Below are 27910 nucleotides of genomic sequence, written 5' to 3'. Positions count from 1 at the left end.
AGCGCTCCCTCTAAGCGACTGGGTGTAAGTTGTTAGAATACTTATTTCTGAGCGGAGCGTTTTGTAAAAGCTCAGCTATAAAGCCCTGTATATTGAGAGCGTTAACTGTAAGTGGTGGCGGCGATGGCGTTCAACACTATATACCGGCGCTGGTACAACAGCTGCGACACGATGCGGCGCGTGGAACAAGGGTGTAGGATGGCTGAGATAAAGCTTCCAAAAAATCATAAAAACCGCTTTGCCGGAAAATCGCATCGAGAATATAACACATACCGCTCTAGGAGGCGCGGCTTCTTTGTCTCAAATTTTCATTTGCGTGAATTTGAAAATGTTTAGTTAAAAATTAAATTGTGGAGTTTTAAGCGCCAAAACCACGATGTGATTATGAAGCAAGCCGTAATGGGGGACTCGGAATTAATTTAGACCCCTTCAGGGTCTTTAACGTGCACTTAAAACACAAGCGTTTTTTCATTTAGCCCCCGTAGAAATGCGGCCGCCGTGGCCGGCATTCGAATGCGCGACCTCGTGGTTAGCAGCGTATAACTCCATAGCCGCGAAGCCACTGCGGCGGGTCACTTGAATTTGAGCTGTCATTGTGCAAGGATTGCAAAAAAGAAAACTCCTGGAGTAATATTTTACTTGGATCTGCAATAGTCAAGACAGACAGCTGTGTTCATTTTTCCCCAATCAACCAGATGAGCTTAGCAAGTAGTGCTAGTCCATTTGCAATGGCAATGCTTCGAGTATAATTGGCTGCGTGATCATCGCAGCTATGGCGTCCTACGCTCAACGCGAGAGGCAAATAGAGATTTGAATGGCGAAAGACGGGGAGGTTGAACGGAAGACAAAGATTCGGTTTGCTACCCTGCACTGAGAAAGAGATCAGGGGAGACAGAAACATGAAAAGGAAAGCGGTGAAATGAAAATAGAAGTGAGAAAAATGGACACAAACTTACACACGGGCCCACAAAAAAAAAAAACACGGGGGCTTTAGAGCCGTTCAACTAGGTCACTTGAACGAAGGAACTTCAGTGACGCCTTCGTCACCTTCTGGTGTGATGAGCATATAGAGGCCGGCATGCCAGAATCGTCTGCTCCGAAAGCAGCCCGTCGTCTAGAGCAGCTATACAAATGCTATGCTGTGTTGCAAAACCTTTCTGCTTGGACGTCGGTATTAAACGTCTGCAAAAAAAAAAAAAAAACGGATGCGAAGCAAAGCGCAACTACGCTTCATTTGCGCATTATACACTGCTGTATTATACACCAGCGTCATTGCAGAGTTCAGATAGGCTGCCATTGCAGTTGCCATTGCACGTGACGGCTCGAGGTGGTATACGAACAAAAGTGGTGGGGCTTAAGCGACTGACGGGCGTTTCACGGGAATCTGATACAAGAGGAAGATCGAGGCAAGGCCGAGCATGCCGAAAGAAAGTCATGGAACTGTCTCGCTCACACAGGAAAGAAGAAAGAATGACATAAATGAAAGAAAGCATGAACAAACAAAGCAATTATAGGAGAATACAAGGAGCGGTAAATATTATTTCACATTATAAAAAGGGCACACAACACGACCGGCATTCCAATTCCAAACCAGTATACCTATGCAATATTTCGGATGCATGAACGAACTTGTGAAGAGCTGATATTGTGGTAGCATCGCTAGCATCTAATGGAAGTCAACCTAACGACAAGAGACTGTAGATTGATCAATTTTTTAAATGTATTTGGACTCACGCATTGTACTCGTGCGCTTCGCACAACGTCGTCTCCAACACACCCACGCACAAGCACCTTAGCCAAACGTTAGGTAGGTTGTTTGCAATTGCTGCTATTTTAAGAGGCCAGAATTCCCATCCTTCACAGCTGAAGAAGACGACGAACACAGCAAAACAGAAAAACAAGAACGCGTGCCATAGTTTCCGGCTTTCGTATCTAACTCGCAATCTTGAAAGGGCAACATTCAGATGTACATCCTATATGGATGCCATGATGACATTTGCCTGCGTTCTGACTGGGCCACTTTAGCGGGAATGGAAAGTCGTCGTATGGCGCTCTGCGCCGGGCGTATATCGGGAGCACCCCTGCCGACGGCAACGATGGCGTCCACCACTCCGCGATCTCCAATGAAAATACTTTAGGGCATGATGCAGCCAGAATGAACGTGGAGTGCTTTGGCCTTGGAGGGCTCATCTCAACTGGCATTTCTTTATACATGCCGCACGCCCGAAGATGTTCACAAAAGCAATAAAAAGGTAAAAAGGATAAGGTTTTGAGCCCCGACCACAACAAACTTGTGATGCAGGATCCGTAGTATGTTTCTGAAAGCATATATCCGGACGAGAAGCTGGAGTTGTTTTGCCTACTCAAACCAGGAAGTGTGGAGTGTGAGTGGGATGCAGCTATGAAGAAAGCCGCCCACGCGTACAACACGGGGAATGCAGGTGCCTTGAGGCACACAGCTCTGACGAAATCTGGCCGTCGTACTGTGCGACTTGTCGTCCCTATTAGCAAAGAGGTAAACAATCAACTTTGTAGCTTGCTGTGTTTTGCAACCATTGAGACAAAGAGAGAGTTCTTCAAGGCCTAAAAGTATGCCTGTTTCCCATTAGAGTATGCAGGTAATCAAAAGCGGCGCCCTTATCAAAACAAGTAAAAAATCAAGCACAGGGGCATGGGAGTTCGGGTGGGGCTCGCTGTACGGGCAGAATTCTTTAGCGCAGACGCGCCAGTGGGTCCTTGTTGATGAAGTTAAGCCAAAAGCCCCCCTTCCACCTCTGGATCTGCCAGTGCTTTTTCCTATACAGCAGGCGGAAGCAATAAACTTCCTTTTTAAAACCTCTCAGTGCTGATCCCGTTCCCAGCTATAACTTACACTATAGCAATCCGCCCCATAACCTGCTTTCGTTAATTCAATGTGTTCGAACCAGAAATGCCTATGTCGACATAGCCCAGCCCGTTTACGACCGCTGTGGTGCACAAGTGTTCGCTATAACATTTTGTTATAAGTAAAGTTACCCGCAAATGCGGAGGAACCGAGAAGATGGAGGACCAGCTCTCGGCACAAGATTATAACACACACAGCAATTATTGCCAGCAATCACATTAATGATGTCCACTTAAGTAACGCACATCCAGTGGGATCTGTCATATTCATCGGTCTATCTTAAGCTTGCCGCTTGCTGCGTTGCGCGCCGCACGCGCAAAATAAAAGAAATAACAAACAAGATAACAAAAATGAGGTAAACCATAAGCACCGCGCGCAGAGGGCCACGTACCCGCTGACAGCGCTTCCCCGCGCATCGTCCTGTTCCCCGCCAAATTCTGTGAAAGCCCCCGTAAGGCGTATCTCTTTTTCGGTTTAGGCCTCTTTTGGCCTTGAAGCGTCTGCATTGAAGTTGCTACCATTGGGTTTAATCATACTGGTGTGGGCGACCGCATCGTCATTAGTACAAGGGCTCACGGATTTGATGGAAGACCTTTAACTGTTCGCACTAAGACAGAGTTCGGTTGTACTATATTCGACTGTACAAGCTCTTGCAAGTAGATGTTGAGAGATTGGCGACGCGAACAGAGGAACGGTGCAGCCATGCCACTCGCCTTCATTTTTGCTGAGAGCTGCTGCTGGTCCCTCTGGGGGTCAGCGTTTCCCGGGGAAGTGTGGCGCCACATCTTCCAGCCGATGGACGAGTAGGTGAACGTCAGTGCCAGCATGGGGGTCAGGAATGTCACCGTGAATATCACTGCCGTGTACACCTGCGGGAAAGAGAGAATCAGAGGGCGCGCAATATGTGTAGCGCTGACGAAAACCGCAAGGTAGCATACCGCGTTAAACCAATTTCGCGAATACCTTCTCACTCCCTCTATGGATAATATTCCAGAAAAAGAAAAAAAAGAAGCAACTAACGACTGCATCTCATCATGCTTTCATTCTATGCACTCTATACCTTTGCTCTGGGGCATCTGTATAAAAACAGAAGTACAGTGTGTGTTATTTGGAGTCACTTTTGTATATATATATAACCACATGGGTCACCTTTTTTTTTTGTGTGTGTGTGCCTAAATGCATGCTATCGCAACCCTAGCGTTGGTACTCGCCGCTCATTCGCGTCTCGTACGTGTCCGCTGATGGCTGGGTGATACAGAGCCTACAGCATAGTCCTGCCGAAGCATAGTCCTGCATAGTCCTGCAGTACAGATAGCATAGCGTTTGCGCGACGGAAACCGCCGGTGGAGCATTTGTCGGTCAGAGGTCTCCGATGCCGGAGCTCACGCAGTGGAAGCGGCTCGTAAGCCGGGATTCCGTAAGCTACGTTCCTGCCCAGTGAAAGCTTTTTTTTTTCTTTTTTTCTTCTTTTTTTTTCTTTTTTCTTGTCGGCGATGCTCTACCACGGCCGACTGGTCCTCAGTGCGGCTGCCGTCTAAGAGATTGCCTGTTTTTCCCGCCAGGCGGGGACCGAAGCGGTGGCGAGGACACGGATTGGGAAGCAAGCGCGTATTCTGACACGTTTACACGCACGACAGTCTGGGATGTTAGGACTACGAAGTGATTGGGCGTTCCCATTTTCACGCGCTTTCACGAACCTGCACGCCAACTTACTGGATCGCGATTGCTCAAAATACCGAATGGCACGTTTCGCGAGTGCAGTTGTAGCTGCATCATCGAAGAGGTCAGCGCTTTCATCGAGGCATCCGCCGTTCCACTGTCTCCGTCGAATGCCTTCGTGATCTCGTTGCTGTTTTCACGGCACAAGGATATGCTCGTTGAAGGGAGCAGCCCCCCCCCCCCCCCCCCCGCGGGGATTACAGTGCTGCGCTTTTGCCGCTCACAACGACTATGTACGGAACGAATCATGATTGCGGAGAACAACAAAAACAAACAAACAAACAATGCTTGAGTGCGTTTGCTAAATACTAGCAACGCCAAACTTCAAAGCAAGGGCCAGGAGTTATTCTTTAATGTGACTAATTTAAAGTTGGCCCGGGAGGTTTGCAGCAGTTATGAAAGGGTGCACATTTTCAAATCCGCGTACATCGTTTCAATCAGAACACGTTTGCCTTTCGCAAGGAGCCAACAATTTGAGAGAAAAAAAAGAAAACTGAATCACCGCTATAATTGCGGAAAAGATCTACGCACGGAAGCCATCGCCACATTCACTGGCACATATGGCATGAAAGAAGCACAATCAGAGCTCTGATGAACATTAAAAAAGAACAGCAGTAGAAAAGTGCTGCTGGTGTTCTCGTTTAATAAATGCAAGATAGGAGGAAGTCTACGGCACGTCCTTCGCTTTGGAATGCACTTTAATGGAAGATGAAAAGGACACATATATCGAAGTATGTTCTCGCTGGTGAAAATTCAATAAAGGGGCCAATGAAAAAAAATTACTGACTTCAATTATGAGGCACAAGCGTATAACTCATTATCTTTTAATCACTTGAGCGATGAGCAACTAAGAGCTGCAAACGCTTTCCCTTCGGACGCAGTTTGCGTAATACGCAATGTGTATACAAGCCGTTTTGCATTGAGGCCTGCTTATGCCAGTGCCTTCAGTACTGTTTGGACGTCGGTAATGTACAACCACAGCGATGGCGACTCCCCCTAAAATGCGCTTGAAAAAAGAGCTTCGTGGCCGAATTCTCCCCTCGATGCATTGGGAGACCGAGAATACTTTTTTATTTTTTATTTTCATCGACCGAGGACGGCTTCAGGAGTAACGCTTTGTGATGATACATTAGAATTGAATGCTTTAATTGTTCGGCCGAAATTATGATGCTAAATGAAAATCGGTTAATATAAATGCAGGCACCTGACTCATGACAATCACCACTCTGAACAAAGAGCAAAGCTGCCTTTAGCGTCGGTGTGAACGTATATCTTCTGGATCGGGAATTATGGTAACTACTCTTTCTAATGTGCGTGTCGCATCTACTTTCCGCGTGAGCACTGAGTATCGTTATTAAGTACACTCCTTTATATACACTGCGGTCGACTGTTAAAGGGAAGACGTGAGTTTAGAGCATATGTGCGATGGTTTTCTTTTTCTTTTTTTTTATTCTCCGGCAAGTATGCGATGTATACATCACCCCGTTTAGCATCGGGGGCTTGGTATTTGTATACAGCGGGCACATTTCTAGGCACCTGTGCAGTACACTGAGATAGCACCAGCCGGACCTTGCTGCCGGCAATCAAAATGGTGTCACGGGCCCTATTCTTCGGCACCAGTAATACTCAGTAAAATATCAGCGAACGAGGTTTCAACTCGGAGGTGCGTTGCAATAGTTGATAGGAAGTTGATTAGATAGTCACTCTTATATTGCACCATAGTGTACCAGGAAGTTCATTGTCAAAAAGCGCAAACGTCATACATTAGAGAGCAATACGCGTATTGTCCGATTTATAATTGGCACCGACAGTCCGTGCAATGCTTTGATGGAAGCTGTTCCTCGATTTTCATAACGGGGTTTAGAAGAACGCGCTTGATTTTGAAGTTGGCGGTCGTTCCACCGGGATTTTGACGTCTGTGGTTGTGAACGGAGGCTTAAACGCTGACTTAATTGTTTGGTTGTTCAGTGAGCCTCAATTATGTTCCATGGTTTTGTCAAAAGGACGCCTCTGCAACACAACTGCGCGGCAGCTCTTCTCCTATGCTAGCCGTCGCTTTCAGTGATGTCTGTCAGGAATGAAGCGTTTGCTCGAATGTAGGGCTATTAGTGGCTGATGTAGCAAAAGCACATGTGCCACATTTTGCTGCGTGCGCAGCCGAGCAAGTGAAAGCATCATCGCGCACCTTCCCGGCATTGACCTCCCAGTCCTCGGTGCAGTCGTAGTATGTTTCCTCGGCCCAGGTGAATTCTTTGGCGCGACCGTAGACAAGCTGCACACTGGACAGCAGGCCTGCCACCACCCAGATGGTCAGAATTATATGCGGTCCTCGACGCCGAGTCCACCGGAAGCTCAGTGGGTACATGATGGCGTAGTACCTGCGCCACATTTGAAGAAAAATAGAAGAATGCTTAGACGGTGCTATTCATTTACACCCAGTCTAGAATCGACGCTTTGTAGCCTCGTAAAACATGGCCATAGCGATGTCAGAAGTTGAGAGTGAAAAGAGGGAGGAAGGGGGAGCAGTGTATTTCTTTTACATGCGGGTGCTTGACTGGAAAGTGAAACTGACAGCGTACAAAATACTGTTCAGGTCATCGTACAGAATCGGGCAATAGGCTGGAACGCGAACCAGAAATACTTGACCGACAGAAACAAGAAATTCAAAATCGGACACATTCATGTATTCATTCAAGTTATTCCTAGCATGACAGTGTTACAGCCCTCTGTATCTGACAACTCTGGCGAGTCAGCGAAGGATTACTCTGCCTTATGTTTCTTGTCATGTTTGTATATAACTCCGTAAATAAGGAGGAACACCTGGAACATCTCAGTTGTCGCTTTAGTAACAAACTAATAATGGGAAACGCCGTTCGCCCATTGTTCCTAGGCTGCAGCCCATTTAAGCATTCTTTTTATTCCTTCTGTCACGGGATCGCGGAATAGCCTACTAGGCGACGATTAGAGTGCTGTATTGGTGGATGCATTTATATCCCTTTCATAATCACATCTTGAGTTGGAGCTGGTCTAGCGTGCAAATCTGTAGTGTTCGATGAAAAAAAAAGCCATTTTTATGCCTAGCACGTCCTATGGTTTAAGTGCATTTCTTTTCTTGCTTTTCCGGGTTTTCTTTGTGTACTACGCTTTCACGTGTTCGAATTTACATACAATCATACACAAAACGAAACGCGAACAGAAAAATATTATTCGTAACAGCTGTTCCTGGGAGTGTTTTATGTATTCGTTCCATATATCGGGTTTTTTAATCATGGCGTGGACACAAATGTACAAATTGGAGCCTCAATTAAGCCGCTGTTGCCAATGCAGGCGAAGCGGGTGACGCAGCAGAGCAGTCTACTTCCACTCGTGCTGTTCGTGTTTCAATTTATTTATTTATTTATTTATTTATTTATTTATTTATTTATTTATTTATTTATTTATTTATTTATTTATTTATTTATTTATTTATTTATTTCAAATACCCTCAATCGCCGAAGCTTTAAAGAGGGGAGTGGCGCTACAATTCAAAAGGCAATTCAAAATTCAAAGAGACGTAACGTCACTGTACAGTTGTCATAGAAGCTACAAAATAAAGAAATGGAAAAAACTGAGCAGCACTAGCTACAATAAACGGCAACGATGGCACCACAGTAAACAACAATAATCCCAAGTAAAGAGAAAGAAAAGACGAGTAAGCGATAGCAGTATGCAATGTGCATGCATATATCACATGCTCAGAGAACGTGCGCCGCGAGAACATATGCACATGATACATAGAAGAATGAAAAATAAAAATCAGGTGCCATTATACGCAAGAAAAGAATAAAATAAACATTTTCGGAGAAGCACACTGTTGGAGACATGTGGTTCCAGGCGTTTAGTTGTGAGCGGCATGAAAAAATAAAAGGTCTTCGCATTGCAGCGACGGCTTCCCACTTTATTAATTGCACGAGCATCGAGTGACACTCTTGTTTCTTGCGCAGCACTTTCGGTTCACCTCCTGAGAGGACCAGTGACGCGATTGAGAAAAAAAATGGAAAAAGATAGTACAGTACAACATTCATGGGTTTCATTATAGATATAATATCAGAGCATACGTTTAGTTAGAAGTTCAGGTAATGGAGTGTCTGGAATAATTTTAATGAATTAACTTCCGGCTTACCACCTGATAGGACCGGGGACGAAGTTCAAGATAAATCCTAAAAATATAAACACTAGTACAGTGCTACATTCATGGGTTTCATTATAGATATGATATGAGAGCATAAGTTTAGTTACAAATTGAGTTACTGAAGCGTCTGGAATAATTCGAATTAATTAGCTGAGACGAAATTCAAAATAAATAAGAAAAAAATTAAGCATAGTACAGTACAAAATCCATGGGTTTAATTACAGATATGATATCAGAGCATAAGTTTATTACAAGTTGAGTTACTGTAGTGTCCGGAATAATAAAAAAATTATTAGCTGAGACGACCGGGGACAAAATTCAAAATTAATAAGAAAAAATAAAAAAATAGTACAATACAAAGTTCGTGGGTTTCATTATAGATATGATATCAGAGCATAAGTTTAGTTACAAGTTGAGTTACTGGAGTGTCTGGAATTATTAGAAATAATTAGAAATCACTGATTACCGCACACCAATGCACAGAACACCAACGCGGTGGTGCGAGGCACCTAAGTCAAAGGTTATTGTCGCCTACCGATTTTTTTTTTGTCAACACGAGGCCAACAATAGGTGGGTGTTGAAATGAGCTCGCTGTGCAAAGGCGTGAGATCGTAAACATTACGGAAAAGGCGAAGACGGGAAAAAAACGATTCGGCGTACTGACAGCGAAGAAAATGATAAGCTAATTTTCATTATTATTTTATGGCTGTGCGGTTGTAATTAGAAAGAATAAAGCGAGTCGCGTTATTCTGGGCAAGTTGATTGGCTTGAGTAAGTTTAGCTTAATTAGGGGTGTCAGAATTAAGCTGAATATTCTCATTTTCATCAAAGTGTCTTAGAATTGAGTATCTTTAGAGAAACTGGTGCTTTAGAGAAGTTGCGCCGGAACTACCCTGATACGTGATTAGCATTACAAGTTATTGAGTCAATATGAGGTTTCCAAGTGAAGGTAGCAGTTATGATAACTCCTAAATAGTTATATGAAGATATGGCCTTTTGTGAAATATTGTATAAACTGCAAGGCGGGGAACAAATGTTCGGACGCGAAACGCGCATTAATTTACGTTTTGTATAGAGTGAAGTTCCATTTGCCAAGTTTCACCACCAAATTGCCATTTAATTAGGTTTGGTCCGTGAGGCCTGCTCATCACTCAGGTGACTGGTCTCGCGGTAAAGAACGCATTCGGCTGCATATAAATGTATTAATGAAGGCACCTGGCTAGGCAGGTCATTAATATAAATTAGAAACAGTACCGGACCTAAAACAGAACCCTGAGGAACGCCAGATGTTAGCTCTGTGAATGGTTAATATATCGAAAATTATTAGTAAGAAAACACTCGAGCTGTAGTAGTAGACTAGGGTATAAATTAAGTAGGAAAAGTTTTTATAATAATAATTTAATAATTACTATTAACAGTTTAATATTTCATAATTTACTTTGTCAAACGCCTTGAAAGGTCCAAAAACATTCAGTCTGTACGGAAAACTTTGTATAGTATAGCATGCAGTGAATGTTTGAAAAGACGTTGCGTTTCGCAGGAGAACGAACTTTCGAAACCATGACGTGCTGATGAGAAGAATCATTCGATTCAAGAAAGTTGAAAAGTCGGCAGCATAATAGATGCGCCATTATTTTGCAGACAATTCTACTTAAGGAAATGGGTCTGTAGTGTAGTGATAAACGTCTGTTACCCGATTTATATGGCGGAAGCACCTCACCGGTTTTCTATTGCTAGGGTTAAGTGCCATTGTGCAAGTATTGCTGACACATTTCTGCCAGAAAGATGGACGAATATTTTTTTTTATTTTTGAGCTGATATTCTGAGGTTCACAGAATAATGACAATTTTAACGAATCAATTATGTTCAGAATCCCAACAGGATCAATAAGAACGGGCAACATTGAGAGAAATCGGGACTTGAGGCACCAGAAGTGTTAACTTCTAAAACAGAAGAACAAAAAATGCAAGTAAATAAGTTGTTAAAAACTAAAAAAACAATCATCTGGCGAAATTGGCTCTCTAGATTCGTCACAGAGAGAAATATCACATTTATCTTCGTTGTTTACACTTGGCCACAACTTTTTGGGATTATTTAAACGCATAGTAGCTAGCTAATGTGTAATTGAAAACTGTTTTTTAGCAGCGCAAAGTGCGTTAGTATATTGTGTGGCAATAAAAAAAATTACGTATCCCAGCGAAAATGTCTTTCACGATTTAGCCACTAGAAATAGGCGCTTCTTTATTTCAAAGGTGGCTGCGAGTTCGTTAACAGCATGGTGTTCGTTCAAATATTCCTCGCAGGTATATATGTGTTCTTAGGCTCGCAATCTTTTTAGAAATACAAATTCAAATTTTCCTAGGCTGAACGCTGATCATAGTAGGCAAGTTGCTCATTGATAATATTAAAGTTATCTCCATTATAATCGCCAATGAGTTTTGATGTTGATTGACCTGGTGGGCTTGTGAAAACATTTAAATCGGAATGGAGCTTAGACCTGGTAGTAAAGAGATACTAGACAGGACTTCAGGGTGAGTCCATAGTATAATAAATCTAGTATTTTAGCAGAATAAGTGGCGCGTCTAGTTGGGTTTGCAACAAGTTGAGCGAAATGAAAACATGAGCCAAGGTCCAAGACAACCTGACATTGGGACGAGAACGGGAAGATGGCAGAATACACGCCGTCACAGCAGATGTTGGGAAAATTAAAATCGCCTAACAATATGCAGTATAACGAAGAGCTTTGGACCTCCAAATTCCTTTGCTATACTGGTCCATTCGTTGTAAAGATCGCGCAGTGCAGCGCTCGCAATAAAGCATTGAAAGCATTTTCGCCTAAAGAAAACCGTTATTTAACATGAATTCATGAGAAAATTATTGAATTACATGAATTCAAGCAAAACAGGCCTCATTGCAACGAGGTTCGTTCAGGGCGCGCTCCGCTGCGAAACGCGGGAGCTACGCAAGGTAATGCTGCGGATCATCATTTGCCGCCATATAATCACCCATGCCATAAAAACGCCTCGTTTGTTTACAGGCGCTTCATCCCTGCTAACTTTGTTAATTCTCCAGTCCTTCCCACCCTAGTAGGCTTTGAAGGCGTTGTCGGCCACCCTTTACAATTACGTCATCACGTCATCATCAACTGCGACGTATTCGTCAGCCGTCACACCCGCTGCTATGTAAGAACAGGCAGCGTACGAGTTGAGCAATTCCTTGAGAATTGCAGCATGACTTAAGACTTGCTGACACAGGCGCGCTCTTCAAATGCGTAGCTGGCGAGGACAGCTGAGTGGCGTCTGCGGATGGTCGTGGCGTTTGCGGAGGGTGTGGCGTGTATCGGTTAGAAAGATGAGGTCTGCGTCGCTTGAAGCTATTGGGGCTATTAGTGAGTTAACGTGGTCTCGCTTGTTGAGACGCTTGCATTAACGAAAATGGTCGACACTGAATGAACACCACAACCTCTCGAAATTTGCTGTGATTGCATAACATTAGGCTGGGCATGCGATGACTGTTTATTTAGGGCAATATGTGCTCGTGTGTGGATAGATAATCTACCAGGTGGTTTGCCAGATGGAGCCATCGGCACGGCTGCATGGAAGCACGAAGGGAATCTCTAAGTGATATCTCTTGAACACTGTCAGACTGGCTGTCATAGATGCCAGTGGAGTTGTTCACGAATAGTTTATCACGTCGTAGAGGGAAAACTGGGGATTCTGGAAGCGCCTTGGCCAAATCGGCCAGCAAAAAACGAGCACAGCGAGAGAAAGATAATCTTTAACGGCAACGTTACTGTTTTTTAGTTTTCTCCACTATTTCAAAATTATTTCTTTTATTTTTAATGTACTAAATTTCACAATTACAAGCCTGCATCGACCATCTTAATAGCGCCCACCCAGGCGGTGAGCCCGTTGAGTAGAATCATGCGTTATAGGCTAGGATCGATATGTTCTCGCAACAGCCCAGTAACTTTTTTTCTTCACTTTGTTGCCATGTTTCTGCGGCGTTGACCATGCTTCTATCCTCCTCTGTGTGGTGCAAACTACGATGTCACTGCTAACTATTATGAGCAACCTCATCAACTAACACTTTTGTATTGTTCACATCTTCTACAATGCCGTCAAGTACGTAATTACTGGCCTCAACGGACGCAACTACTTCATTCATTGCAACAATTTTAGTTTCCAATGGTTGCGGAGATGTTTTATTTTCAGATAGTGCCTTTAGTAAGTCGGACTTGTTCTTGCATAAAGCGCACCGACTGCCGTCTAAGGTCCTGCAAATGTTGTAGTATTCCTGCGTTGCAATCAGATTCAGCAGAGGTGGTAGGTTTGCCATCGGCACTATACGGCATGTAATAATTACTTATCAAAGATTTGCGAACCCTGCGCGAATAACGAGCCCGGCGCTGTAGCCATTGGGCCACAATCGCACGTATGATTCTATCTTGCCAACGCCAACGAGCTCTTTCAGATGATCACCGCGTGTGTCACATTACGTGTAGTCTTAGTACATGAAAGCACATGCGCGCACATCAGTTTCCTTGACGCCAAAGACGCAGGAATGAAATGAGCAAATTTATAGCGTTTGTATAACCGATTCACCAAAGCTTCACTTCACATAGATTCCAAGATGTGTGTTGCATGTGCATGATTTTTTTATGTATAATTTGTGCTGATAGTAGATTTCCTGAGTTGTTTCTTGACGCCGTTTTACTAAGGCTTATCTTAACATCTTAACAAGTCGTTTTACGAACATTCGTTTATTATGTATTTTATTTATTCTTGCGTAGCATCGCCTGTGTAGGCGTGAATATGCCTGCAGCATTTTAAATAAATGAATAAAATAAATCACGATGACGATAGTGATGAGGACGACGACTAAACAATGGTGGTAACAGTGACGATCATGAGGGCATCCGAATATTGCACAAACTGATTGTGAAGGCAGGCAAGAAATTGGGGCGTTTGTAGGAGACCAAAGCTAATTTGCTTGCACAAAGGAAACACATCATAACTGAAGAACATGAATGCGACGTGTATTCGATCACTGTGCGTATGCAATGGTGTTATATCTAACAGCTCGTACGACTGTCCGCCTTTCAAATAGAACACCGTTCGGCTCTATCTTTTTATGGAGAAAAGGGGTGCATCGCGATATATACTGATCGCCTGCCTGTCCACGAATTCCCTCACAACTCACTCAGATTCCGCATGATTATTTCTATGAAGGACTCGCGCTGTTTCGTCGCAGCCCATTTCATTCGCGCTGTTTCGTCGCAGCCCATTTCATTCCACTTAGTGTCGACATTTTTCGCGGAACTCAGTGTTGCACTGCGAACTATTTCGAAAATCCTATTTCTGGGTCCGACACCTCCAAATATTGAGTTGGCAAATGAACGGTCATTGACTGCACAATACATTACAGAGTATAGGTATTGATCAGCGTGAAGCGTGTTCTGCAGGCGCCTCGAAATTTAACGGTTGCGCTTCAGGAGCGTCACTCTGTGTTCGCACTGAAGTGCAGTGCACGCTCGAACGCTGAGGCAACGGGACACAGACAACATTAACGTAACGTTTATTAGCGCCTCCGATGTCCTTTGGTGCGCTTAAGCCCACGCTGTACAGCAAGCTGGCTTCGCGTCGAGCAGTGACACGACTCATTAACATCTAACGCCCGCGAAATGACTTCGCGACAGACATTCTTACGACTTTCTTACTTATGCGAGTGCGCTTTCCAGAAGCTTTGCCTGCTCAGGCACCAATGTTCCCACTGAAACTCGTCTAATTGCTTATACGTCCCTCGTCCGTCCTAAACTGAAATATTCAGCCACGATGTAGGATCCTGATATTAAAACTAATATTGATGCCCTACAAATAATTCAGCGTAAACCATTGAGGTTCATCTTTTCGAAGTATCGCTTAACTGACTCCCCAAGCAATCTAACGACTGAACATAAAATTCAGACGTAGCAATTCAAAAAGAAAATTCACAGACCTAAATTTCTTTTTTTACTTAATACAGGCAAATTGTCTCTTTTTCCGCAGCCTTACATACATCCACTTAGGGCCCGCAGAACAACGCATCGTCACCTAGCGTCTCTAAGACCTTACAGTGCCAGAACAACGTTTTCAAATACTCTTTCTTCCCTGGCACAATAACACAGTGGAACAGTCTGCCCATTGGTCAACTGGCCAGCATTGACTAGACTGAACACATATTTAATAAGGTTGGCTGAGTTCTTCATCTTTGATTAACCAGTTGTTGAACCTGATGCTTAATGAACCTGTTATTGTTCACGATGTTGTAATGACTTTTATTTTTGCACTACTGAAGCTGTGCTGCATCAAATGACTTCGTTGTATTGTTTGATTAATTCTGTATTTTTACCTTTCTTTTCTAACGTGCCTGACGCAATCTGTTTGTATTATACTTCGATTCTACATGTACTGCTTTATTGTGTATGTACTCTACCCCTCATTCATGGGTGTTGCAAGGCCTGCACTATTTCATAAATAAATAAACAATAAATATATCCTTCGCACGACGGTGACTGTTTTCCTAAAGAAGCAAATGCGTCTACGCTATGCAGGGTGTTATGAAACTGTAATTGCAGCTGCCCCGACTTTGGCTGTTGTAGTCCACATTTTGGTCATTGTTGTTCCTGTCTTCTATAATCTTTTATTGCTGCGCTTTCCCCGCCTTTATCTCTGAGCAGAGAAAATGCACGGCTAAACGCACGAGCAGTTGAGTCAAGAGTCCGACAAAAAGCATGTTACAAAAAGCGAGAAACCAGGGTCGCTGACCAAGTCGAAATTATTATTGACGTTTGGGAACCTACGTATACGGGGTTTTCTGTTTACAATGCAGCAGACGTAGCGGCGGGGTCAGTTTATGTGCCTAGCACGTGACGAAGAGAACGAACATAAACTTGGGGCATGGTACCGTCCGTCCGGTTGATAGTGTTAAGCGTCGCCTGTATTAGTATAGTGATTAGAGTAGAGGCCTCGTCACGTTCTTCTCCTTTGCGATAATTGTTCGTGTTGTCCCCGTTTATGGCGCGATTGCACTTGTGCAGGTGCTCCGCGAGTGCGTTGGGCACATGATGACCCCTTTCGACATCATGTTTGTGCTCTTTTCTACGTCGTCTGGCGAAATGCCTGGTTTGGCCATTGTAACAGATGTCGCAGTCCTTGCAGGGTATTCTGTCAACAACTCCTGACAATTTGTATTCTGCTAGGCTGTCCTTTACCTTCAAAATCTTGTTGCGGAGCCCGTTCGATGGGACACACAAGTCAGACTTCGGGTCCTTCGTTATTGGGTTTTGTATTTTTTTTTAATTGAGGGGTAAAATCGGGTGTTAATTCTAAAGCCGCAAACCGGGGAGAGATGGGGTTTTTGTTGTCTGGCAGCCCGAAGTTTGAAGTTTTCGCGGTAAGTTCACAGGCAATAGTCTTTTCCACATAAACGTTCTATCTAAACAAGCAAAATCACTTACAGGAGCATGTAATAAAAAGAGAGCTGCTCGCAAAAGATGTGACGAACTATATAAGTATACAAGTGATGTGATGATCTATGCAAGTCCTCATTGTCATGCAGGCATTATTATTACTTGAAACACACACACACAACCACATTAACAAAAAAACAACAAATAGAGACAAGTTTGGCGATTCCTCTTTTCATTTGTTCTTTGCGCTTTTTATTGCGGTAGCAATTATATGGACACTCAAAAGCAGATTTCTCCCGTCGCCGTCGCCGTCGCCGTGAGGTTCCGTATGACGTAAATGGAGATGAAATCGCCGCCGCGCGCCAAACGCTGTATGTGCGAGTGAAAGGGCGCGAGGGACGCGCGCTTTCACGGGGAGTGAACGCACGGCGGAGAACTAACGCGCGTTCTGCGCCGTGCTCCCTTAAGGGCTGCAGAAGTAGGCGTCTCTTTCCTCCATTACAATCACCATATATGTAGAACAAACGCGCCTTCTTCCGACGCGCGAAAGACCATGGGGGGGAGGGTGAGGGAAGGGAGGCGACGTTTAGCTGCGGCACCAAGTGCCTATTTATATCAGAGGCTCCGGCAACAGTCACCAACGCCGCACGCATTTTGTGCGAACGCGGGCAAAACGCCGACGGCGTCGACAACAGTTCTGCGTGTTGCCGGTGCTGCTGCATGTCCAAGTTTATACAGCTGAGCTACTATCATTACTCCGTATAGCTCTCTACAAATTTGCTATCGCCATTGATGCTTCGCCTTTCAGGTGAAACTGCGACAACTTTTTTTTACGAAGCAAACAAATAAGAATAGTAATGCACATGGGCATACTTTGAAAGAGGCGTGGTTCTATTTCTTATCTTACATGCCCTTGTTGATTTACATACTCATCGTGGGAGCAGGCTTCTGTGGTTCCGGGCACGGTTCTGTCAATCTAGCTTGCGTCAATACGCTTGGAGGCCAAAAAAGGGCTCAGTTCTAGTGGAGCTAGAGGACTTGAGCCAAATTTTGGCAGCTGAGAGCAGAGTTCGAGCGAAAGAAAGAGATATACACTCACAAATTTCAGGTTCTATCAGGTTTCTGGGCGGCTCACGTTCTTGTTCTTGTTCTCCATCAATGTGGCTGATACCCACTATGGCGATTGGCCAAGATTCAGGCGGTCTTGCAAGTGTTTTCAATACGTTTTTAACCAAGATGAAACCTGTTATATTAGAGCGTGTACCCGAAAGAAAGAAAAATGTAGAAATGAGGAGGAGTCCTCAAGTCCGGTGAGGGCAAACCAGCGTCTTCTTTGAATGCTTAGTATAGTTGCCTAATTATTTATTTTTGTTACTAGCAGCCAGTTACAAGTACGCTTAATTGTACAGTTTGGAAATTTACTTCGTTGATAATTTGATTTTTAAAAAGCGCGTTAAATTTTGGGTTTCCTTATCAGTACAAAATTAGCGATGTTTCATGGACGACCCTTATGTATTTTCAAGGTGATGTCAACTCAAGAATGATATTGTACTGGGCTGGTTTCTGCTGCCTATAACACAAGAAATATTTAATAATAATAATAATAATAATAATAATAATAATAATAATAATAATAATAATAATAATAATCCCTATACTAATCCTAGGTTTCGCGTTATTCGGTGATGTCTCGCCGAATAAAGCAGCTTACATTACACGGAATCGACCCGAAACATAGCGCCACTGGGCGCAGCATGTGCTCTGCATAATAAAACGTGAAATCCCGGCATAGGTATGAACATGTATTCTTGGCTCACAAGAATATCTAAAGCGCACAGGCCTCTTAATGAAAAAGCGCGTGATATTCAATGACTTCTTTCATTTCCATAAATATCCGAAATTTGGCCTACCCCAGTCTTGTGCAGCTGAGTAAGTGCCACGGGACGCTCCTGTTTATACAGCAGGTAATTTTGACCGACAGCGTAGTGCCAGTGAGTGCACCTATGGTATGCGTCACCAAACAATGAATCACGACATCGAACCTGCGCATAGAGTGTCGGCTTCATATAATGTATCCGTGAAGCTCCAGACCACGCTATGACCTAGCGTGTAATATTCAGCGTCTTTGATCTTCTGACATATGGGGCACCCGTTGTTTGCCTGCCGGGCATGTGCCACTGTAACGCGGGAAGTACAGAATCCTAATATACATTTATATATGTGATGTACTTGTCTATCCATGCACCATTGACCACCATTCTTGCGTCGACAAGGACCATACGTCTCCTTGCTCATCGTGACATCGCTACGCGGACATCATCTCAGTGTGCATTCGTTTAATTGGGTGTTTGTATTTCGGCATAGATTCTGAACGGTGTGGTGTATAAACATAAACATTGCAATAAATTAGACCTTGCACAGGATGAAAATAAACACAGTTGCACGCGTCGCATTGAAGCGCGTGACATTTAATGAGCCGCTCCACGTATCCTTCGCCTCTCAAAGATTCCAACGGGTGCTTTGGATCTGCATTTTATTGCTGCAGCAATTATATGTACACTCTGGGCGCGTTCGCACCGGCCGCCGCCGTCGCCGTAGCTGTGATGTCCCGGTATCGAAAGCGCAACCGCAGCTCGCGAGCGGAGGGTTAGAAGGTCTCCAGAGACGCGAGAGACGCGCTGAGCGTTTACCTGCAAAAAAATGAGAAAGCCAATTGACGCACTCACAGACGCTCCGCTTAAACGGCTTTGCAGTGAAGCCAGGCCAACAGTTCCACTTGCTAGCATGAGCGTTGTGCATACGAACGCTATAGCGCTCCTGCAGTGCAGCCGTGCGCGTACCACACCGTGGTGCGTACAATAGTTCGAGCAGAACGGACAGTGGACTCGAATCTACAAACGCTGACGGTTTTTCCTTCAGTCTCATCTCTTATATAATTCAAGTGCGACGCCAGCAACGCCGGTGGAGGCGCTCCTTATCCACGCCAACGTTGTGAGACGCCTAATATCTACCAGGCCGGGCGCTGTTTCAGCTGCACTGCAGCAGTTGCCTCACTCGCTGTGTAGCCTCAACATGTGGCCCACGTGTATATCTTAACGAACATCGTCCGAGGAACACGAAGGCAGCCCTACAGCTTTCTATTGTTTGAAATGTTTGGCCATTCGGGAGAAACTGCTCAATGTATTTATTTCTTCCAATTCGCATCGATAATGTAGGCCAAGCAGTCGGCCACACTGGCTAAGCAGCTAGTACTCTCAACGCTACGCCACAGGGTCAGATTTCACCGCATGCCAGCAATTTGATGACGGTTAACGTGAGAAATGCCTCTTCCTATCTGAATGTGCGCGAATGAAGAAAACACGTACCAACTATAACGACATGGCCAAATTTTCGCTAGCAATCGAGGTATAACAACATAGCAGAATTTATGTCCTGTTTCATTGTCTCAGGTGGACTTCTCGTTCGAATTCCGAGGTGATACTAATGAATCAGGAGGCACAAAGCCCCCTTTAGTTGACTCGGTGTGTGGGTATAAGTACATTTCAGGGGTACTCAATGAGCAAGCGAAACGCAGCACCCGGTCCGCTTGCTCATCGTGAAAGAGTTGGTTCTGCCCGCATGCGGCAGCTTAATTAAACGGATTCTTTTACATCGAATCCACCCACTCAAATGAATTTGCAGACCTTGACCGTAGGCAGAAAAATATAATTTGAATAAGACCGCCGGATCTGCGCAAATACGCCTTTTTAACTTTCCTTTTCTGTTGATCATCCGAGCTATGCAAACAGATACGTGTTAACAAATAAACGTCATTCTTTCATGTTCTTTCTTTTTTGGAGAGAATTGCTTCTCTTTTAATCGCTTCGCGTGCGATCTCAGAGCGCCCCGCCTGCTCATCTTCTGTACTTCTGAAACTGACTGAACGTCTTATTAAAGCAAGAAGAAAGAAAAGAAAGAACGAAGAAAGAAAGAAAGAAGAAGAAAGAAAGAAAGAAAGAAAGAAAGAAAGAAAGAAAGAAAGAAAGAAAGAAAGAAAGAAAGAAAGAGAGGAAAACGCGTCACCTCTGACATGACATAAACGGGTTAGAAGCGCTGCAACATGAGATGCCAACAGTCGTACAGAATCGAAGGCCTGGTAAGAACAGGCACACACGACTGCGTCGTCACATGGTCGATATACTGATGTGAAGACGGCTCCCTCAGGCCTTCAATGGGAAGTGGACGAACGGCTGTGTTTATGGCACTGACTGCGGCCGTCATTTGAGAGCTGCTCGCGCGGCCACTTCGATCGAGCGCCACGCACGGTGGTTGCACTGCCAATGCCGCCTGTTTGCGTGCCGCGCTCTGGCCAATTTCCGCGCGTTTGCACGCGGCATTCGTCCACGGGGAGCACTGGATAAACTGCGCTGCAGAGCGAGATCGACCTCGGAGGGGCAGTGTTGGGCTTGTATGATTTCGAAGACTGATTGTGAAAGCGCGACTGCTGTGCAGTTGCCGAACTCTGTTCGAGCAATGGTGCTTTCAAAATCGTGCGCACGCGGCGGAATGCTTTTTGCAAACTGTATTGCGGTGCAAGATTTCGTATGTAACTACACCGAATATTATATACATATATATATAGGGTGTTTTTTAGACAATAGAGATTTGTGTATAAAAAGGCGAAAGCGCGGCGAACATAGCGTTTTTGCAGGCGAGTGCTTACGTGAGGCAGGAATACTTCGCCGCTAACAACGTGAGCTTCAGCACACTAGTTAACACAAATTTATGAATTAACCTTTTTCTTTTTGTCCTACGGGACGTTGTTTAAATGGCGGAATTGGAAGTAGCTGCAATAATATATATATAGCCGGAATATCATAATTCCGTTCTATATGTGGTGAACAGCGGTTGCTTCAGTGATTGCTCCACAGTTGCGCGGTTACGTGAGAACTTAATGAAAATGAACCAGTGTGTCCTGCTAATTTTTCGATCTCGTGCTCTCGGCGCGAGAGATGCAACCATCGACAGTAGCCTACACAGCGGGTGTGTAGGACGCGGTGAATCTCAACCTGATAGAGCGTCGACCACTGTGCCATGGGGTGAGAAAATGGCAACAGAGCATTAGTTCACTACCAGAGAAGTGGATCGCGAAAGGCTGCAGCGCCAAGATTTCATGACGCCAAGTGTGGAACAATGAAGGACTTCAGTTCTGAGAGAAGTGAAGCGAGAATCGAAACGCAGATGACGCGAGTGCAACAGGAGCTTGATCTGTCAATCGCGTACGTGCAAAAGTGAGGTTCTGAAACCTTTTTTACACTGTACTCCAGGGCTGCTGTGCAGGTATACGCCCGAGTTCGGAATGTCCGCGGGCTATGGCAACGCCCTCGGATGAATGAGCTAATGGTTTCAAGGCAAAAAATTCAACCCTCGGCCCGCCTACAGTTTCATTCGCATATCTATATTCACTTTTCGGTTATCGTCACTATAAGACGTTACCTCATAGGCGGCCGAAAGAAGAACGTGTCACTTGGTCAAATCATCGGTGCCTTCTTTGGTTTGTTTATCGCTTCCCGCAGTACATTACCTGTACAAGTAAGTTGAGGAAATATTTTTCCTTTAACATAATCGAAAGACAGGGAAGGGTTCGCGTGAGAATGCGCACGTCTCCACTGTTGGCATTCGACGGTGCATTGAGAGATAATGTCCAAAAGAGGCGACACGCCCATGACACGCTCCAGAAAGGCGTGGCAAGTGGCTTGCGCTGTGTGTGTAGATGGATAGCGGGACAGTCATGATATTGAGATATTGTGATAATGCGTTGATAACCAAAAAGTCGCCTTTTTGCCCGAAAGACGAAGCATGGATTGCGATAGCACATTATTAGACAGCTTTACATCAGAGATTTATTAGCTGTATAAAGTGCTTTAAACATTCGCTTACTAACTAAATTAACAACAACGGTGTCACGCGCGCACAGGCAAACATGAACGCATCTCGCTCGTTCACCACGGACACTCGTCATCAGAATGCTGGCCTGATGAAGAACGGCATCAGCGGCGAATGAATTCCCCTTTGTCTTTCCACTCACCTATATCACTCGTAACACCGATGTGGACGTTAATTATTCAAACCTCCTTGTTAGTATATTAGCCTCTGTCGAACCACAGCTGCATTTTCATCACACCGCACCTAAACTTAAGGAACCCCGGGTTGTCTAAATTAATTCGAAACCCTCCACTACGGCGTTTCTCATAGCCCCAGTGTTACATTAGGCCGATACACCCAATGAATAAATAAAGAACTGAATGAATGAATGAATGAACCTAACGTCAGTATCTATCGATTATCACACGTGCACCCTAATGCTTCCCACTTTCCGCAACTAGGCTCTTAAGCCAGAGTGCATCAGATCTGGAGCAGATCAGTGGCCCTATAAGGTAAATCTATTCCAATTTGTTTATGCTCAAATCTCCTGAAGTCAAATTTGCGTAACCGCTGACGTAAGCATCGGGCGGTGACCTGCAGCGTTGTTTGAACCGACCAATCCAGTGTTCTCCTCGTTTATTGGAAGACAAATAGCATTGCCTATCTTGACAGGTTTTACAGCGAAACTGTTAAGGGCTAGGTTCCAGGAGATCGCGTCCGTGTACACCGGAAGTAGACAACAATCTTGTAGGCCGATCCTGGTGATAGTGCAGAAAGGGTCCAAGTGCAATGGCACGTACTCCTGTGGACTACGGGTGATGGATGTATATATATGTATATAGTTCGTGTAGTTGTCTACTAATTTGCTATCGCACTTGATGCTTCGCCTATCGAGCACAACTGCGACATTCTGTAGGATCATTTACGTACAATCAGTTGACATGTTAGCGTTATCTTTCTTATTTATATAAGGTTGCAGGTTAGCAATGCCATGCTCTACAATAAAGGGAAAAATTTTATATTTTAGGCGAAAAGCAAACGGCCGCCAACAACGTTCCCAGACCCTAAATGCAATGAGGATTCTAAAGCACCGGCAACACCTCATGATAATGAGGATAATAATGAATACTAATATTTGTTGCATATACTGCTATTTCTCAAGGTAGATTTTCAGTTTTTAATTGCTTTTTGTTCTGACAGCTTTTTACACTCCATTAAAGTTGAATAAACGCTCATTATTGCGCGAATTTTTTTCTACTTTGCGGCAGCTGCATTTTGATGCTGATAAAATTGAAAAAATGCTGCAGTACTCGGATATCTGCGATCCGGATACCTCTAATATTGCTCGCCTCATAGCCAATAGTGTTACATTAGAACTTGAAAATCCGTTAAGCAATTAAAAACCGCTGAAAAGGTCGGCGAACAGAGCTGCGAAACTCTTGGCATACCGCTTCTTGTCTCCCGCAAGATGGCCGCCGCCTACTTCACCCGAGCCCACAGGCCGGTTTAGTCGACTTCCACTCCGGCAGTTCTTCTTTAGCCTCCTTTGAGGGGACGAGCTAGCGCAGTGAAAGCAGATAACCGGTTGAGGAGGCTGGTGCTGGCGTCTGCGATTGGCCCGCTTCCCCTTGCTTAGCGTGCAGTGGCTGCTCGAAAATCGCGGCGGCGTGCAACGCAAGGTTAAAAATAGGCGCTAAGACGGATCCTCCGCGAAGTGCTCGCATAGCGATGTCGTTAACATGCCGAAAGGCCTCAAGAACGTTATACTGCCACGCAAAAATGTTTAGTATACGCTAATAAATTCATGCTACCCGGCAGCTCCGAGTAGCCAGTGTCCGAGTGATATCAGTAGGCAGACATCTTCTATTCCTTTTGGAACGGGGAAGTCTCCACCTATTCAGAAAAAAATGCAGTTTTGTTCGGCATAATAATGCATATGTAATGCATACACGTCACTTTCACATGGTGAGCTTTCGCAGTTTTGTGATGCCGCATGACAGACAGGCCAAGTGGGCTGCGCCCACTTCGCCTGTCTTTTGACCAAAGAGAAAACGTTTGAGACAACATTTGACTAATATCGGAGGGTTAATGAGAAAAAGATGTGTTGAATCGGAAATAGTTATTTTTATTTTCTTTGGTTTATTCACGCGTAATCAATGCGTAGGAGTCATGAGGGAGGTAATCAATCAGGTATAATAGAGAAATCTGCGGAGTACAATCAACCTCTCTCTATAGCTTTCATATATTATAAACAGCATTTGATTCAGTAGAGTTACCAGTAGTCATAGAGGCATTGCGTAATCAAGGAGTACAGGAGGCATACGTGAATATATTGGCAAATATCTACAAGGATTGCACAGCAACCTTGGTTCTCTACAAGAAAAGTAGAAAGATACCTATCAAGAAAGGGGTCAGGCAAGGACACACAATCTCTCCAATGCTATTCACTGCATGCTTAGAAGAAGTATTCAAGCTCTTAGACTAGGAACGGCTTAGGATTGAGGATCAACGGCGAATATCTCAGCAACTCTCGGTTTGTAGATGACATTGTCCTATTTAGCAACAATGGGGATGAATTACAGCGAATGATTGAAGATCTTAACCGATAAAGTGTAAGAGTGGGGTTGAAGATTAATTCCCAGAAGACAAAAATAATGTTCAATAGCATGGAAAAGGAACAAGAATTCAGGATCGCCAATAAGCCTCTAGAGTGTGTAAAGGAGTACGTTTATCTTGGTCAATTATTCACAGGGGACTCTGATGATGAGAAATAAATTTACAGAAGAAAAAAATTGGGTTGGAGTGCATCATTGCGAAATCCTGACTGGGAGCTTACCACTGTCGTTGAAAAAAAAAGTGTACAATCATTACATTCTACCGGTGCTAACATATGGGGCAGAAACTTGGAGGTTAACAAAGAAGCTCGAGAACAAGTCAGGGACCTTACAAAGAGCGATGGAACGAGAAATGTTAGGCCAAACGTTAAGAGACAGGAAGAGAGCGGTGTGTATCAGAGAACAAATGGGGATAGCTGATATTCTAGTTGACATTAAGCGGAAAAAAATGAAGCTGGGCAGGCCATGTAATGCGTAGAGTTACAAAATGGACAGCAAGAGAAGGGAAGCCCAGTCGATGACAGCAGAAAACTAGGTGGGCTGATGAAGTTAGGAAATTTGCAGGCGCAAGATGGAATCAGCTAGCGCAAGACAGGGATAATTGGACATCGCAGGGAGAGGCCTTCGTCCTGCAGTGGATATAAATATAGGCTGATGATGATGATGAACCAATGCGTACACGTCATATCTGATGGGAAGTTTTGGCGCTTTTCATGACGTCGCGTGAATGACAGGCGAAGTGGGGGTGGCCCAAAAATCTGACCAATCGTGAAGGGCTGATTGCAGAAATGGAATAGAAACAGTTTGGTATAGCTTTGCGTTATACCGTCCTTGCTGGGACGCTATGACGTGACGATATAACGCTATGGTCACGAGCCATGTCACGAGCCATGGCAAAGACAAAGACAGGCCGACCATTTCAGACCGCGTAGAAGAGTGTCCAATCTGCGTTCAAAAGTTGCAGGGGCATTACACAACCCAAAAGGCATAACCTTAAATTGCTTGAGGCCGTCGGGTGTGATGAATGCGGTCTTCTCGCGGTCGCGCTCATCGACGGCAATTTGCCAGGATCCCGAGTTGAGGTCTAGCGACGAGAAATATTTGGCACCATGGTGGCAGTCGAGCGCATCATCAATTCGTGGGAGAGGATACACATCCTTCTTCGTTACCCGATTGAGATGGCGATAATCGACGCAAAACCGCCAGCTGTTGTCCATCTTTTTCACAAGCACTACAGGGGGTGCCCAAGGGCTAGAGGAAGGCTCTATCACATCTTTATCAAGCATTTTATCAACCTCCTTTTGGATGACTTGGCGCCTAGAGTGAGACACTCGGTAAGGGTGCTTGTGAAGGGGGCTGGCGTCTCCAGTGTCGATGCGGTGGGCCACGACTTGTGTACGGCCTAATGGAGTGTTCTCAACATCAAATACGTCAAGGTACGAAAATAGGACACCACGGAGTGCTTCACTTTGGGACGGTAAGAGGTCGGGGGATATCATTTTGTCCAGAAGTGCCTGGGTTGGCGCCGGTATGACAGGTTGGGTCATGGGCTCAGCGTCAGCAGCGAATGCAGGAAACAGTACATTCTTCCAGAGGTGACAGTTCGGGTAGTGAAATTCCTTGAGGAAGAACATGGGTCGAAGTAGAAAAATTGAGGACTGGAAGCAGCGTTCTGTTGTTGGCAACAACCGCTATGGTATGACGAAGTACGATGTTGCGCGAGAGGATCAGGTCTGTGAGGGGAGCGACCACAAATTCACCATAAGGGACTGGTGGAAACGGTGACATAAGGACGTAGGTAGCAGCCTGCGCGGGCAGTCGTAGAAACTCCATGGAACGTAGGCGAGTGTTACTTGATGTGGCGTTATCAGGACACAATGGCAGTTCGAGCCGCAAAATGCCAGTAGAACAATCGATGAGGGCAGAGTGGGCGCTCAAGAAGTCAATACCAAGAAAGACATCATGTGGGCAAGCGTCGAGAACAGCGAAAAGAACTGAAGTGTGGTGACCGGCAACAGTAACGCGGGCAGTGCACATACCAAGAACCGGTGTTTGGGTGCTGTCAGCTACTCGCACAGTAGGAGAGACGGCAGGTGTCAACACTTTGCGTAGGCGACGTCGGAGCACAGAACTCAGAACAGATATGTGGGCGCCAGTATCAAGTGAGAGCAGTAACGGGCACACCGTCGACGAGAACACCGAGCAAATTGCGTCTGGAAGTAGGGTTCAATAGAGGTTTTGCGGTCCTTGTCGTCAATGCAGCCTCACCTCCCGGAGCTGCACTGGATAGTTTCCCGGGTGGCCAGAGGAAGCCGCAGAAGGAGAGCGATGGCGTTGAGGGGACCGCGACTGGCGACTTTGAGGGGACGGCGATCGGCTGGACCAGTGTCCTTGTGCGGCAACATCGGCGTAGGTAGATTAAGAGCGTGAAGACAGATGGTGAGGATCACGGGCCGGAAATTGGTCGTCGAGAAGAGATGTGCTATAGTACTGGCCACGATCTTGGTGGCGGTCACCGGGGAAGCTTGGTCGGTAATTCCGACGATTGCGGCAGTGGCGTGAAATGTGGCCGATGCGAGAGCAAGAAAAACAGATTGGTCGATCGTCAGGCGTCCTCCACTCAGATGGGTTTCGGTAGCGGGGTGTAAACCGTGGAGCAGAAGCGGCAGCAGCAACAATTGGGGCGGCGTGGTGTTCAGTGTGAGGACCGGAAGGGCACATGGGCGAAGGAGCATAACTGGTGGCTTGTGGAACTAGGACGCCCATATTTGCAACCTCTTGACAGACGACGGCCTGAATGAGGGATATTGTCGCCAAATGGTCGTGAGCAGGTGCCTGATAAGCGGCTGGAGCCATGGCTTCGAGCTCCTGGCGAACAATCCTGGCCAAATGGTTAGGCGTCGAGAACGGAGGGGGCGTCATGGGATCTTTGCACGAGGAGGTCGCAGCTGTGTTCGGGAGTCTGTTAAAGCGCTGAGTAATCCGCCTGCTTTTTGCTTGTTCAAACCGCCTGCATTCTGTCATGATGGAGTCAACCGTGGTGCAGTGCTTACACAGGAGTTTGTTGAAGGCATCGTCAGCTATGCCTTTCAACACGTGGCCAACCTTGTCCGCCTCTGGCAAGTCTTTGTCAATTGTGCGGCACAAGGCTAGCACGTCTTAGATGT

General features: G+C 45.2%; 1 protein-coding gene across 1 annotated transcript in view; it reads right to left on the bottom strand.

Moving 5' to 3' along the window:
- The window catches only part of LOC119452118 (substance-P receptor), a 45931-nt gene extending 18783 nt beyond the window's left edge, over positions 1 to 27148 (bottom strand). Inside the window, exons 1-3 of the mRNA XM_037714513.2 lie at positions 27012 to 27148; positions 6789 to 6981; positions 3598 to 3753 (exon numbers count right to left, since the gene is read on the bottom strand). Coding sequence (XP_037570441.2) covers positions 3598 to 3753; positions 6789 to 6981; positions 27012 to 27148 — 486 coding nt within the window. The remainder of the gene's footprint in view (positions 1 to 3597; positions 3754 to 6788; positions 6982 to 27011) is intronic.
- Between the last annotated feature and the right edge of the window lie 762 nt (positions 27149 to 27910).

Source organism: Dermacentor silvarum, chromosome 1 (genome assembly GCF_013339745.2).
Source record: "Dermacentor silvarum isolate Dsil-2018 chromosome 1, BIME_Dsil_1.4, whole genome shotgun sequence".
NCBI lineage: Eukaryota > Metazoa > Arthropoda > Arachnida > Ixodida > Ixodidae > Dermacentor > Dermacentor silvarum.
This window is presented reverse-complemented; position numbering and strand designations above follow the sequence as displayed.